This window comes from Varanus komodoensis, unplaced genomic scaffold, assembly GCF_004798865.1.
Source record: "Varanus komodoensis strain SLA01 unplaced genomic scaffold, ASM479886v1 scaffold16, whole genome shotgun sequence".
In the NCBI taxonomy this organism is placed as follows: Eukaryota; Metazoa; Chordata; class Lepidosauria; order Squamata; family Varanidae; genus Varanus; species Varanus komodoensis.
The window spans coordinates 6,672,813-6,686,377 of NW_025335468.1; the positions used below are offsets into that span (position 1 = coordinate 6,672,813).

General features: G+C 41.8%; 1 protein-coding gene across 1 annotated transcript in view; it reads left to right on the plus strand.

The window, feature by feature from the left end:
* The first annotated feature begins 269 nt into the window (after positions 1-269).
* MUC5AC (mucin 5AC, oligomeric mucus/gel-forming) overlaps positions 270-13,565 on the plus strand; it is a 51,783-nt gene continuing 38,487 nt past the window's right edge. Inside the window, exons 1-10 of the mRNA XM_044426080.1 lie at positions 270-401; positions 1,628-1,721; positions 1,927-2,085; positions 6,548-6,619; positions 7,809-8,070; positions 8,254-8,368; positions 9,883-9,973; positions 11,142-11,251; positions 11,478-11,694; positions 12,263-12,388. Of these exons, the coding sequence (XP_044282015.1) occupies positions 270-401; positions 1,628-1,721; positions 1,927-2,085; positions 6,548-6,619; positions 7,809-8,070; positions 8,254-8,368; positions 9,883-9,973; positions 11,142-11,251; positions 11,478-11,694; positions 12,263-12,388 (1,378 nt within the window). The remainder of the gene's footprint in view (positions 402-1,627; positions 1,722-1,926; positions 2,086-6,547; positions 6,620-7,808; positions 8,071-8,253; positions 8,369-9,882; positions 9,974-11,141; positions 11,252-11,477; positions 11,695-12,262; positions 12,389-13,565) is intronic.

The following is a 13,565-nucleotide window of genomic DNA, read 5'->3' on the forward strand; positions in this document are numbered from 1 at the left end:
AGTGAAAAGACAAATTCCATCACAGGGCTTATTAAGAAATGGATCGAAAATAAAATACCTGGCAGCGTAGCATCTTTACAGAAATCTTCAGTGTAGCTGCACTCAGAATGCTGCACAGTTCTGAGGCCACCACAGTTCTGAGGCCACCACATCTCAGGAACAGGAAAGAGCAACCAAAATGATCCACAGGTCAGAGCACTTACCATATGAGCAAAGACTAAAGTAGTTGGGGCTTTTTAGTTGTATGGAGGAAGGTGACTAACGGGTGAATGGTAGAGATGAATAAAGTTATGAATTGTGTGGCCACAGATAAATTTCCTACCCCTTCCTTGAATGAAATTAGCTGGTCACGGATTCAGAACAAGGGAAGAGAAAGTTCTTCATCTTTGCACAACCTCCAAGTAAGGAATTTGATTGCATAAGATTAAAGCATGGTCACTTCCTTATAAAGCTTTGAAAGAGGACTCGGAAAAAATATAGAGGACAGATCTACATGGATGTTCCACCAGACTATCATGGCTAATATTCACTGGGCTACCAGACATATTGCTAAAATGGAACACTTATGTTCAGAGGCAGTACAATTCTAATGCAACTGTGGAGAAAGGGTGGATGGCAGGAATGAGAGAGCCCTCCTGCCACCCAGTCCTATTTGTAGATTGTCTAGGAGCATACTATTGATCGTGGTTGAGCTCAGATGGTGCTAAAAAACATTTCTTGCTCTCATCAGGCAGAGCTGCTATTCTTCATGGTATTGGGTTCTAAGGAAGGGTGTGCAAAAGCTAAACTTTCACTTTTCAAAACATGATGAGCTACTACTGCCATAATGGAAATTGTTACTATGCTCTGAAGATCAGTTCATTCAGTCTGTAATCTGACATTGTATATAGGTCCAACAAGGCACACATCTGAAGTAACATTATGCTGTTGCATGAACATAGGATATCCATAATACTTCTATTTCAAGAACAGGTTGGATCCAGATGGGACACTCTGTGGGCTGGATCCAGACTTAGGCATATTTCAAATGGGCCCTTTAAAATCAGTGGGATTTAGATTAATCATGACTAAGTTGAGCCCCATTGATTTAAAGGGATTTTCTCATTGATCTCAAGGGATTTGCCTAAGTCTAGATCCAAACCTGCATGTTCATATGCTTGTACAGCTACAAGACATGCAACCACATGCTGGGTGTATGAATAGGCCTTGTTGCTCCACCATATGTAAAGTATCTTCAGATTGCAGATTGTGTGAAACAGACCTGGAAATCAAGAAACAATATTGTCAGTAATTGCTGGGAGAAAAGCATAAGTCAGTAGTATAGTATGTACATTATATGTAAAAGTCCCAGCTGCAATCTCTGGTATACCTAGTTAGAATTAGATGGATTTCTGGTAAAAGACCAATGGAGTGCCTATTCCTGGAGTAGTTATCTATATGACTAAATCTGAGTGAATTCAATTTACAATTGGGAGAACCACCTGAGCTTACTAGCATGGGAACAAATGGAACTGACATGCATAGCTCTCCTACATGCTACTTCCCACATCTGAAGAGCAGGATGGAGTCTTTTAAATAGTCTGGGATAACTTCCCCAGGTAATTTCTCATACTTTCTTCTGTTTTAGACAGCAACCCAAAATAACTATGTGTATCTGTGCACTTTTGAAGGAGGAGAGAGAAAGAAATTATCCCAGAAGATTCCTTCCTGCTTTGAATTCTGTAATTTAGTCAGATACTCCATTGATTATCTGGTGTTTTGTTGGCTGCCTTGGGTACAATTTAGTGGATAGGCTGGATAAAAATGTTTTAATTGTTTAATAGCCTTGGTGGATCTTGGGAGTTCACCATTCGCCACACTGTTACAGATCAATAGCTAAATGAAGTCCATAACCATTCTTGTTTGCTTTTGTAATTGTTACCACAGTCCAAGCCCAATATGACATTCCACAGTCCCAATATGAAGATCAGAAGTTCCAGTATGATGACCTGCAATCCCAGTATCAGGACCAGCAATCCCATTACGAAGACCAGCAGTATGACCAAACGTATGATGACTACATCTCTGTGCAGCAGCCACAAGACAGTAGGTGTTTTTAACCATAGTTGGCTAAATGGGCAGGTGCAGATGTTGATGGGTAGGATGGGATCACGGCAACCAGTCATGGGGAAAGAGCAGAACTGATTACTTGGCAGGAGCAGGTGGACACAATCTCTTCTCCTGTTGCAGGGAGCAGGGCAATGAGCACTCTGTCAGCATAGACACTTGTGTCTTTCTCATCGAAATGGGCAGCAGCACATGGGCAGAGAACATACAACAGCTGTGCCTGGGCTTTTCCCTACACTAAATGTCCCAGAGTGGTCTAGCATGAGAGAGGCAGAATCATGGAGTTGGGAGTAACATCCAAGGTCTCCAATCCCCTGCCAATGCAGGAAATCCACTATTGTAGTATCCCCAAGAGATGGCCCCTGAGGCTCTGCTTAACAATTGGCCAACTTTCAGAGGCAGTCTATTCCATTGGCCATCACTGCTCATACCATCAGAACATTCTTCCCAATATTTAGTCAGAAATCCCCTTTCCTGTCATTAGAGCCAACTGGTTCAGGTCATAGCAGCTGAAGCAACCAAAACCAACTGTGCAGCATCATTTCTTGTCCAGGAAACAGTGGGGGGCACAGAAATGTTGGCAGCACCCCAGATATAAACTGCTTGGCACAGTTTGGGAGTCAACGCTGGCAGGCTGCCACTGGGCTGAAGAATAGCAAATACTGGAGTAACACCTTAGCTACAGCCAAGCTCCAAGCTTTCAGTGTGTTTCATTTGGAGGCTGGCACAGATTAGAAGAGAAAAGACAACCTAATGGCAACAGATGAAGCAACCACAGTGGACAGAGGCAGGCATTGTCTGGCATAGCACATATGGTGAGCTATCAGCTTGCAGAATGTACTGGGAGTAGATTATGAGAATGAGAGAGAGGCAGAAGTCAACTGGTAGCAATAAAATCTGCGAGTGGTTAAGAAAGAAGAGGAGCAAAGTGTAGTCATTGGGCAGGAGAAGTTTGTAGTGCAGAAAGAGGTATGGGAGCAAAAGGAACAGCGCGCACCAGGATTTGGCAGGGTGCCATTTACCTGTTGCACACTAGTTTGGGAAACTCCAACAATGGCAGGGCAGCCTTCCAGACCACTAGGTGCTAGAGAAGGGAAAAATTTGGAAGAATGGAGACTAGGGGTGGGAAAGAAAACAGACTACAATTGAGAGACTTTTGACCAAAAGGGAATCAACACTGCATTAAAATATAACATGTAGGTAAAACTGAGTAGAAAGGAATGAAGCAGCGACACCAAATAAAAATGTGTGGGTTTGGAATGGGAGAGTCAGCAGTAAATGGAGACCAAAACAAAGCCTCTTGTAAGAAAGGTTTTCACAATGTTATCCCTCACCAGGACTGAGTATTGCCACGTTGAGGCATTATCATTACTACTATTACTGTCATTGTTCATTTCATTTCTGAAAGCGCTCTGGGTAGTGCACACAGCAATTCACAACATGTACAATAATAGAATAGATAATAACATACAGCAAAATACAGCGTAACATTCCAATATAAAATTGAAAAGGCTGGATGCGGGTGAGCATTACAGGGCAATCTAAGACTGATGTTGAGAAGTTGCAGTGTTGGCACCAGCTGGGCCTCAGGGGAGAGGTCATTCCGTAATGTGGGGGGGATGGGCATCACTGAAAATTCCCTCTTCTTTGTTGTCTCCCTCTGAGCCACCCTTTGAAGTGGTATTTGAAGGAAGGCTGCTGCTGTCAGTTCCAGCATCAGGTAAATTCAGATCAGGAAAGGTGTTCTGTCAGGTATTGTGGTCCCAAGCCATGCAGGGCTTTATCACTTAAAACCAGCACCTTGAATTGGACTTGGAAGCATGTCGGCAGGCCAGAATGGCTCTTAGTTGTTCAGACCTTCTTGTTCCAGTTAACAGTGTGGCTCCTGAATTTTAAACAAGCCGCAACTTCTGAACAGTCCTCAATGGCATGGAAGTTCCAGACACAGATGAAGAAAAGGATATGGTAGGGCTTTAGTGCACATGCCCAGGGATTGCTCAGGATCTCCGTTAGCAGTTGCCCAGGTGCAAGTATTCTTGCTTCCTCTGACTCCTCTTTCCCATAGTTTTGCCTCCCAGCCTCATGGCTGGTAACTTTGCAGCAATAAAAAAGCTAAACGAATATGTGTTTACTTCTATTTAGTTTTAGTTTATGCAGTAACTAATTGCTTATCTTATATCTGTACTTTTTTGTTTTAAAGTAAAAGTTGAGCCCTCCAAGTAACTAACATGGTTATCCATGAAAACATGTAGGACAATGACCGTAGATTCTCAGATAGTGTATACTGGATAAAATTCTGTTTATATTGAGATTATGTTCATTTTCATCTGCAACAGAGTACACAAAAACTAATACACCATGGAGATATCTAATCTAGAACTATATTTGCATAGAATAGGTGTACATATAGAGTCTGAGTGAGCATGGGTGTACAGGTGCTACACCCATGGTATTAATATAATACATCCCTTTTTATACTTACGCACAAATTCCATCCCTTCCAAATGCCTGCAAAGAAGACTCTGCATATCCATATGCTAATTTTATCAGTATGCATTCTTATGTTCCTGAGTAATTAGATAAAGTTGCTTACATCGCACGCAATAGCAGTGTCCCACCTCAAATAAATTGTATATCATCTATTTAGCTAATGTGCATCAGAACCCTGGGTTCTTTCAGCTAAAGTAAGAGCAACAATTTTGAGAGAACTTACAGGGAAGGGCAAAAATTAAAGAAATGTAGATAGAACCTGGGCATTATATAGCCAAGATCAAACACTTTTGAGGTCCCATAGAATTCAATGGGAGGGAATTAAGCATATGCTGTAGCATGCCTTAGTTATCAGCTTTCATTGCTTAGTGCAGATAACAGCCAGAATGATCTGGCCTAGGATTCCCCTTCTCGTAAGATTCAACATAATACAAATCAGATTTCACAATCTGTGTTAACAACAAACAATCTAAATTAAGAAATTTTCTTTAATTTAGAAATTTTGGCTTGTGTTACGCATTCAGAGAGGGCCTTGAAATAGTAATAAGTGGAACTTCAGCATTATTCACGGTGCTGAACTTCACCCCCAAAATAGCTTTTCTACCATGGAGCATCATGAAAAGCACCTAAAAAGCTCAGAATGAAAACTGCAATGGATTAGGAGCCCCACAGACAGAGGAATCACTCCCCTCTCCCACTTCCAAGGCATATAAAGACATAAAAAAAATAACAAGTCTTATGCTGGACATCCTTCATACATCTCCTCAGTGTCTCTTGTTGCAGAATACACAAGAGGCTGTTCTGGAATTTACCAAGAGTTTGATGCCCCAAGTAATATAAGTCAATTCACAGGAAAGTCCTGTGCATATGACCAGCCCTCAATCCTATGCTGATAAGATGGTCTGTAAGGGGAAAGGAAGGATCCTTCTTTCCCAGCATTCCTGGATGATGCTGTGTCCTGTGTGTTGCATAGGGTAGATACTTGTGTAAGGAAGCTGAAAGGGTTCCCTGCATCAGAACAAGTCTATAGTCAAATTTCAGCGTTGTCTCCATTCCTCATGCCAAACTCAGTGCAGTTACACAAGAGTACCACACTGTTATAAGGCTGTGTTCTTTGTCTTTGAGATGGTAAGATAATTCCATCTCAAGGTCTTTGTATGCACTTTCCACAATGAAATTGTCCATAGAACTTAGTCATAGTTTGCCAGCCATTGAAACAGGAATATATTTCCTCTTCCATTTATACTCTGTACCAAAGAGTTTGCTCTCTCTCCCATTGCATGCCTTTGCAAGAGGCTCTTGCATTCTGTAAAGGCGGAAAATAATAATCAGTATGGGTGCTTTTAGCTAGGAGGGGCTGGTATCAGATTTAACTATGTGAGCAATGCCTAATTACCTAAGAAAACTTGGCATCCTTTTAGTAAACTAGTGTTAGAATGGATACCAATTTTAACACTTATGACCTTTAATTTCTGACAAAAGTAATGGTGAGACATCAATAACTTTGATAGTACTTTGACAGAGATAAATCATCCTTACTTCCAAGTAAGCATATCAATAAAAAGAAAATCTTTGTATTTCCTTTTCATTAACAGTTATTTTATTTGCAATTTGGTGCCTATTTATTTGTGAATAAATGGACTTACTTTCAAGCAAATGCACAGAGGATGGGACTGTTAGTATCACAGAAAGATTGCTATCATTCTTACAACCTCTGCTGGAAGGATTATTTTACTAGCTGCTTGGTTTTCAATTCAGTGTTTTTATTTTAAAATGCTGGAGTCCAAAGTGCCAAAAGTGAGCAGAGAAAAGCAGAGCGATACTGAGACCCAAAGGCACCTTAGCATTAGAACTTTGTTCTAATGAGGGTTGGCGATATCTGACTCTCTTTTTGCAATAACATTGCAGATGTGCTTATTCCAGCTGCTGTAATAGCATCTCTTCCTTTCAGTTTTTTCTACAGTAGCTCCTGTGAGCCCTGTGTCCACCTTCCCTCCATTGAAAACAACTCTGGCTGTCAAGGGTAAGTAGGCCAAATTTCAAATCCATGTTTTTTAGCCTGGAATCTTCATACCAGTGACTTAAGCTTAATTCCATTCATTTCAGTGGGACTTCAGCAACAGTACTACAGCACAGGAGATGGAGGGACTGAAGTGTGAACTATTTAGCATGTTAGTTAAAAAAGGGGAGAAACACAGGAGAAAGGGAAAATACTGATGGGCCCAGAGGTGAAGGAACAGGTACAGGACTGAGGTCAAACAAGGGAATATTATGCAGAGCTCCTTTATAGGAATGTAGACGCAGAACGGGGCAAGCAAACTTTTCAACCACAAGAACTTTGGGTGTCCACTGGGTTGGGTTAGGAAGCCCACACATATACATTCACACACACACATTCACTTTCAACTAATTTACAGTATACCCCTGTGAAGTCACAGTTCAGCGTTCGCGGCTTCAGTCTTTCGCGGGATTTCTCCGAGCGAGTCCAGCCGATCTCCTTGCGAGTAAGCTCGGAGGAAACGATCTCTGCATGCGCCCACCCGTTTCCCTGCCTCGCCACGCGTGCGCCCGCCCGCCCGCGTCTCCTGCCCGCACCGCCTTGGCAGCCGGCACCCATCACTGGCACCAAATTCAGTTTTTCACAATTCGCAGGTGCTTTAGGAAAGTACCCCTGCGAATTTCGCGGGACTACTGTATACAACCCACACACACCATGAATATGCTCACTTACTCAGATCCAACTCCTATCCAAAATCATTTCGGAGGCCTAGATCCAAGCCTCCTTCCAGAAGTGCCCATTTTCAAACAGCCATCAAAGAATCCTGACTCCTGGCTCTTTGCTCTCCTCTGATCCATCGTTTTAGCTTCCCACGCTCTGTCACTTAGTTTTTCCCCCTAGGAACAAAGAGAGAGAAAATACTTTAGAAATTAGTTTGATAGTTCCTGCTATAGGATCCTTGGTATTAGAGCGTCTCAAGAATCACGCAGGACCCTTCAAGCATTGCTCCCTCAGGATGCTCCTATGAGGCACCTGTGATAGTCACCACAGGATCTGTTCCTAGAATCTTTTTCTGTTTTCCTATGGAGCCACCAGGGAAGGGCTGCACTTTCTGCACCCCCAATTTAGAAGATAAATTAAGAACGTGATTTTTGGTTGGATGGGTACACACATGGCTTCCAGGAGAGCCTTACAGATTGCTTTGCATCCACAGCTGGAAACGCTGCTCACAATGAGAGAGTGTGTAGCACATGGGGCAACTTTCATTTCAAGACCTTTGATGGAGACATCTATCGTTTCCCCGGGCTCTGCAACTATGTCTTTGCATCCAACTGCAAATCCAGCTATGAAGACTTCAACATCCAAATAAGGCGCTCTGTGGTACACAATACTACCGTTATTGGTCATGTGATCATGAAAATTGATGGAGTCACCATTGAACTGACCGTAAACTCTGTTATTGTCAATGGCAAATCGTAAGTTCCTTCTCTTGTGAGCATTCATATTTCTGTTATTTCACTGCTACAAACTCCAGTCATATTGTGGAAGGAAAGTAGGGTGACATGGAAGATTTGGCTGTTAAAAAGTTGACACAGATATTTGTGAGAAGTTATCTATTTGTCATCTTCACCATCAGTTGCAATTTGCTTTATTTCCAGTGAACAGTTGCCTTACAGCCATTTAGGAATCCTGATTGAGAGGAGATCAGGTTATGTGTATGTTGGTGCCAAGTTAAGCCTGATATTGATGTGGAACCAAGAGGATGGCCTTCTGGTAAGAATCAATTCCAGATATTGCAAGGAATTTAAAATTTGATTTTGGGAATTACTTGTTGGGTTTGCTTAAAGTGGCAGAGGGAAAAGATAATAGCAGCAGGGGCTGGGTGGATTTTTACTGAATTGCCTTCCACCATGGCCTCATTCTCAAAGCTTGCTTATCTCTAGGCTCTCCAAGTAATTCAGCTACATTCTTAGGGAACTACATAGTTTTCAAAGATGGAGCACAATAGCAGTCACTAGGCAAAATTTACCACAGGTGTTTAAAGTTTTGAAAGGTAATATAATGGAAGATTACAATAAAACACTGCCCTAATTAGAGGTGATGATTCTGAATTGAAAACAAGGAAATATACACTAAAAAAGGGCATTGCATGAGTAACTGAAGTGGCATTAAGAACATAAGAAGAACATTGCAGGATTAGCCTGAGGCCACATCTCGTCCAGTGTTCTGTTCCTGCAGTGGCCTACCAGATGCCCACGAGAACTCCACAAGCAGGACACGAGGGCAATGCTGCTCTTTTCAGAGGCCCACATTCCTCAGCAACTAGCATTCATAGGTATACTGCTTCTAATACTGGAGGTTTTGTAAGTCTGGGCGTGTGATTCCCATGGGTCTAGTTTGAGTATGACTAAATCTACATCCAACCTAATACAAGTGGTTATTAAATAGGACTTTCTCTCTTCATGTAATCAAATCTATTTGTGGGAAGGCCTTTCTTTGTACATGCTAGAAAATGTACAGGAACTGTTCACCACTCAGTTCAAACTGTTTAAGATGGACTGTAATGAGAGTATTTCCTGTTAGATCTTTAGGTACTTGGATACTTTGTATGTTTTGGCCACTGGCTGTGTTCAGATGAAACTAGTCTATACTTAAGCATTATACAAACAAGCTGCAACAAGTCTCAGGTTCATATCCTCTCCCTCCTCTCCACTGTGGTTGCCAGGAAAGTGTACAGGCTTTCACTTCTGCTTTAGACCAATGGCAGCTGGCTGTGTCATCCCAATGCAACAAACTGTGGTTAATATTAACTGTGGTTTGTTTAAAACTGACCTCAGACTTTGGATTATGAAGCTGGCTTGTTGAACCAAGCACAGTTAACATTAACTACATTTTTGAGCTACATTGCTGTCAAGTGTGATTAACCTTTCCTTGTGTCTACCACACCATGGGAGAAGGGGAAGAGCGCTCGTCTAGAGCTTGCATTTACTCATCCACAACAGACTAATCTTTGGTATACCATGATGTCATGCCAAATCATAATCATTTTGTCATGGAAATTCATTGATAAGTTCATAACTGGAGAGGGAAAAAAATGCTACCCTCAGCCATTAGATAGCAGTCCAAATACATAGTTATGAGCTTGTTTGTACATACTGGGTTCATCACTACAACTAACTTCACCAATCTCATACAAAACCTACCATCAATGCTAATTTGCATTTGTGACACTCATTACTTTTAGTTGTTTGCTATAGTTAAAACTTGCTTTTTCTATCTTGTTTTAGCTGGAACTGAATAAGAAATATGCTAATCAAACTTGTGGTCTTTGTGGAGACTTCAATGGAATCCCAACATACAATGAATTCATTTCAAACAGTAAGTAACAGAAACAACGCAGGCAGTCCCTTTTTATTGCCTTTCAAAGTGGGATATGTCTCAGTTCATCTGTAAAATGACAATGTTTATTTTGGCAAACACTCTAGTGAAAGATTGTTGCTTTGACTGCTGTGTAGCATTTTAAAAGGCTTGTCTGTTGTAGTGATCTTGAACCAACCTAAGTTTATAGAGGCTTAGTTTAGCTTTGTTTTTGTGTCTTCTCTTTTTTTGTAATGAATCAAGCAAACATTCAATGCCCCTTTAAAACTTGGATTTCTTTTTATAATGTGGGAACGGGGCACCCGACTTTCTTTTTACAATGTGAGAATGGGGGCTGGAGTTCATGTCAAGTGAGGAGAGCCTTGAATCTGTAATGGTGGGGCAGGAAATTGGCATCTCCAGCTCACCAATCTGAATTTATTACTTGAAAAGGGCCAAATACACCTTCTGTTAATAGTGTTGATGCTGTTCTTTCTTCACTTTCATTTAAATGCATACAGGGGAAGGAAGGTTTAACTTTCCACTGCCTACTTGTTTTTGTCTTGAAATTCCAACCTCCCCTCCACCTGAGGGGCACAGGTCTTAAAAAGAAGGGGAAAAAAGTGTCCATTGATTTCTTTACACAAAAGTGCAGAAAATTAGAAGATGACATCAACTATACCAACAAATTTAGTTATATGTGCAATTTGGCCCTTATGTAGGGCCAAAGTTAGCAGTGACCAGCTCCACTCCAGATTCAAGAGTTGGCTCTCCCAGATTGGTGAGCTGTTCCTCCTGCATGCACAATTTTAGAATGTCACTTTGAAAATAATGTTATGCAGGTGGCACAGTGGTTTAAACTGCTGTGCTGCAGGGCTGGTTGATCAAAAGGTCGCCAGTTCAAATCTGCACAATGGGGTGAGTTCCCGTTGCTCCATCCCAGCTCTTGCCAACCTTGCAGTTCGAAAGCATGCAAATGCAAGTAGATAAAAAGGTACCACTTTGGTGGGCAGGTAACAGCGTTCCGTGCAATTCGGTGTTTAGTCATGCCGGCCACATGACCACAGAGACTGTCTGCGGACAAACGCTGGCTCCCTCAGCTAGGAAACGGAGATAAGCACCGCCCCCTAGAGTCAGACATGACTGGACATTAAGTCAAGGGGAAACCTTTACCTTTATCCTTCTGCAGATGTCAAGCTGGATCCTGTGCAATTTGGCAACATGCAGAAAATGGATGGGCCCACGGAGCAATGCGAAGATCCTCTGCCATTTTCCAGAAGCAACTGCAGCCATGAATTTGTAAGGATCTTTGATTGTTTGTATGTTTTCATGCCTTTTTTTAAGGGAAACCTATTTTTATTTTTATTTCCCTTACCTTTTGCTTGAGGGAATGCAGAAATAAAATGAATTCTTGGAAATAAATGCCAACTTATAAATATTGGTGGTCAAAATCAATAGTTGTTCAGTAGCTAATCAATGCTTTATAGTGCCTTTCATCTTACCACTGCTTATTTCTTCCTTCCAGAGTACTGTCTGTCAAAACATATTGACTGGTGAAGCATTCATCAGCTGCAATGCACTAGTTGATGTCCATGATTACATTAATGCTTGCATTCAAGATCTGTGCAACTGCGATAAGTCTGTGCTCGAAGTCTGTGTTTGTGACACCTTTGCTGAATACTCCAGGCAGTGTGCCCATGCTGGTGGACAGCCACTTGAGTGGCGAACTCAAGATCTGTGTGGTAAGGACCTTTCTAAAAGGGACCTTCACATTTCCAGGAGTTCCTTAGCACCAAATTCATAAAGTTGGGTAGAAGGGTCCTTGTAAGCCATCTACTCCAATCCTGTCCCTGATGCAGAACATCCAGACCTATAGCATCCCTGACGGAAGACACCCATCAAGAGAGAACACCCCCCCCACACACACACAACTCCCATGTACTTGGTTCCATTGTCACAATGCTCTTACTAGTAAGATGTTCTTCCTCATGGCCAGCTGAAATCTATCCACCTATAAAGGCCATTTAATCTAGTCCTGCCGTCTGGAAGAACAAGCCAGTGCCCTCTTGCATGTGACAGCACTTCAAGTATTTGAACAGGACCATCATATACTCTCCCTGCTTTCATAGTCACCTTCCATTTTCCTTACAAGACTAGTTTTCCATCCACTATTGCATGATGCATTGCAGAGGACCAAAACATAAACCAGTAACTGTTAACATTCTATTTACTACCAATTCAAACTGAGAGAAAACAACAATATAGGATACAAGAACAATCTAGAACCTCATCATTCTTTTCTGCTTTCAGCCAAGTCATGTCCTTTCAACATGCAGCACCAAGAATGTGGATCTCCCTGCTCTGATACTTGTACCAATGCTGAAAGGTCCCAGCTCTGTGAAGAACACTGTATGGACGGCTGCTTCTGTCCCCCAGGTAAGTCAATGCTGATGCCCTTATGCTGCAGACAATGCAGACAATGCACTAGGTTAGTTGGTTGGTTTATTGGTGTGTTTGTTTATTAGCTTTGTGTACTACACACGTTGACAAATGCTCTGGGATGATTTAAAAACAGAAAAGCAAACAACAAAGTTAATAAATAAAAAATGATCATACAAACATGAAAGTATTACAATTATAATCAAACATTAAAAGTAATTAAAAACAATGGGGAGCCTGCAGTAAAATTCATATAGGGTAAATGCCTATTTAAAGAGGAATGCCTTACCCTAGTGTCTAAATGCGTTTAGATTTTTAAAAAGAATTCTTCTATTTTATTTATTTATGGCATTTAATGCAGAGGGGCAATTTTCATTGGCATCTTGACAGAGAAGGGAAGAGTTAGATCTCCCTGCCCTGCATGGGGCAATCTCAATGAAATGGGGGCACACACCTACAATTCAGTTAAAACATAGCCCAATATGCTTTCTAGCAATGCCTTTAGTGTCACTTAGTGCCTTTAGTGTTTGGCCCCGGCAGTTAAGAGAGCAACATGAGCAGAGATGCTTCTGAATGTTATAAAATTATGTCTTTTGCCCGACCTCAATAAGGGAAGAATAGCATAGGGGACATCATACAAAAAGCAGCTAAAATGATGGGGATCCTCCTTTCACCTATCTAGTCCAGCCTCTTGGGGAGAACAGCAGCTAGCCAAATGTATGGGAAGCCCATAAAGAGGGCATGATAGGAGTAGTGCTCCTCGCGGTGAGGAGTTTGCTGCCTGAGCCAAAGAACAAGATGGCATCACAAACCAGACAGGTAGTTGAATCCGGCTTCATTGTCATCTGTCACATCTGAAGGTACACAGGCTGGCTGGGGGCAGGCTAGGAAAGCCATGGGCACACATAGCTCTTCAGCACTTCCCCTATTGCCTATTGCTCCCAACATCTGCTGCCTGAGATGGCCTCCTCACTTGGTCTCCACATCTGTTTTTTATCTCTCTTCCACCCAAAGAACATTGGTTCTTGCACAGATTATAGATAGAATTAATTAATAACACAAGAGTGTTGTGGCTGCCATGGCTAATAGCCATGGATAGAACCTGTCCTCCATCAATCTGGCTCACCCACTTTTAAAGCCATCTAAGCCAGTTGTAGCACTATGAGAGAGGAAT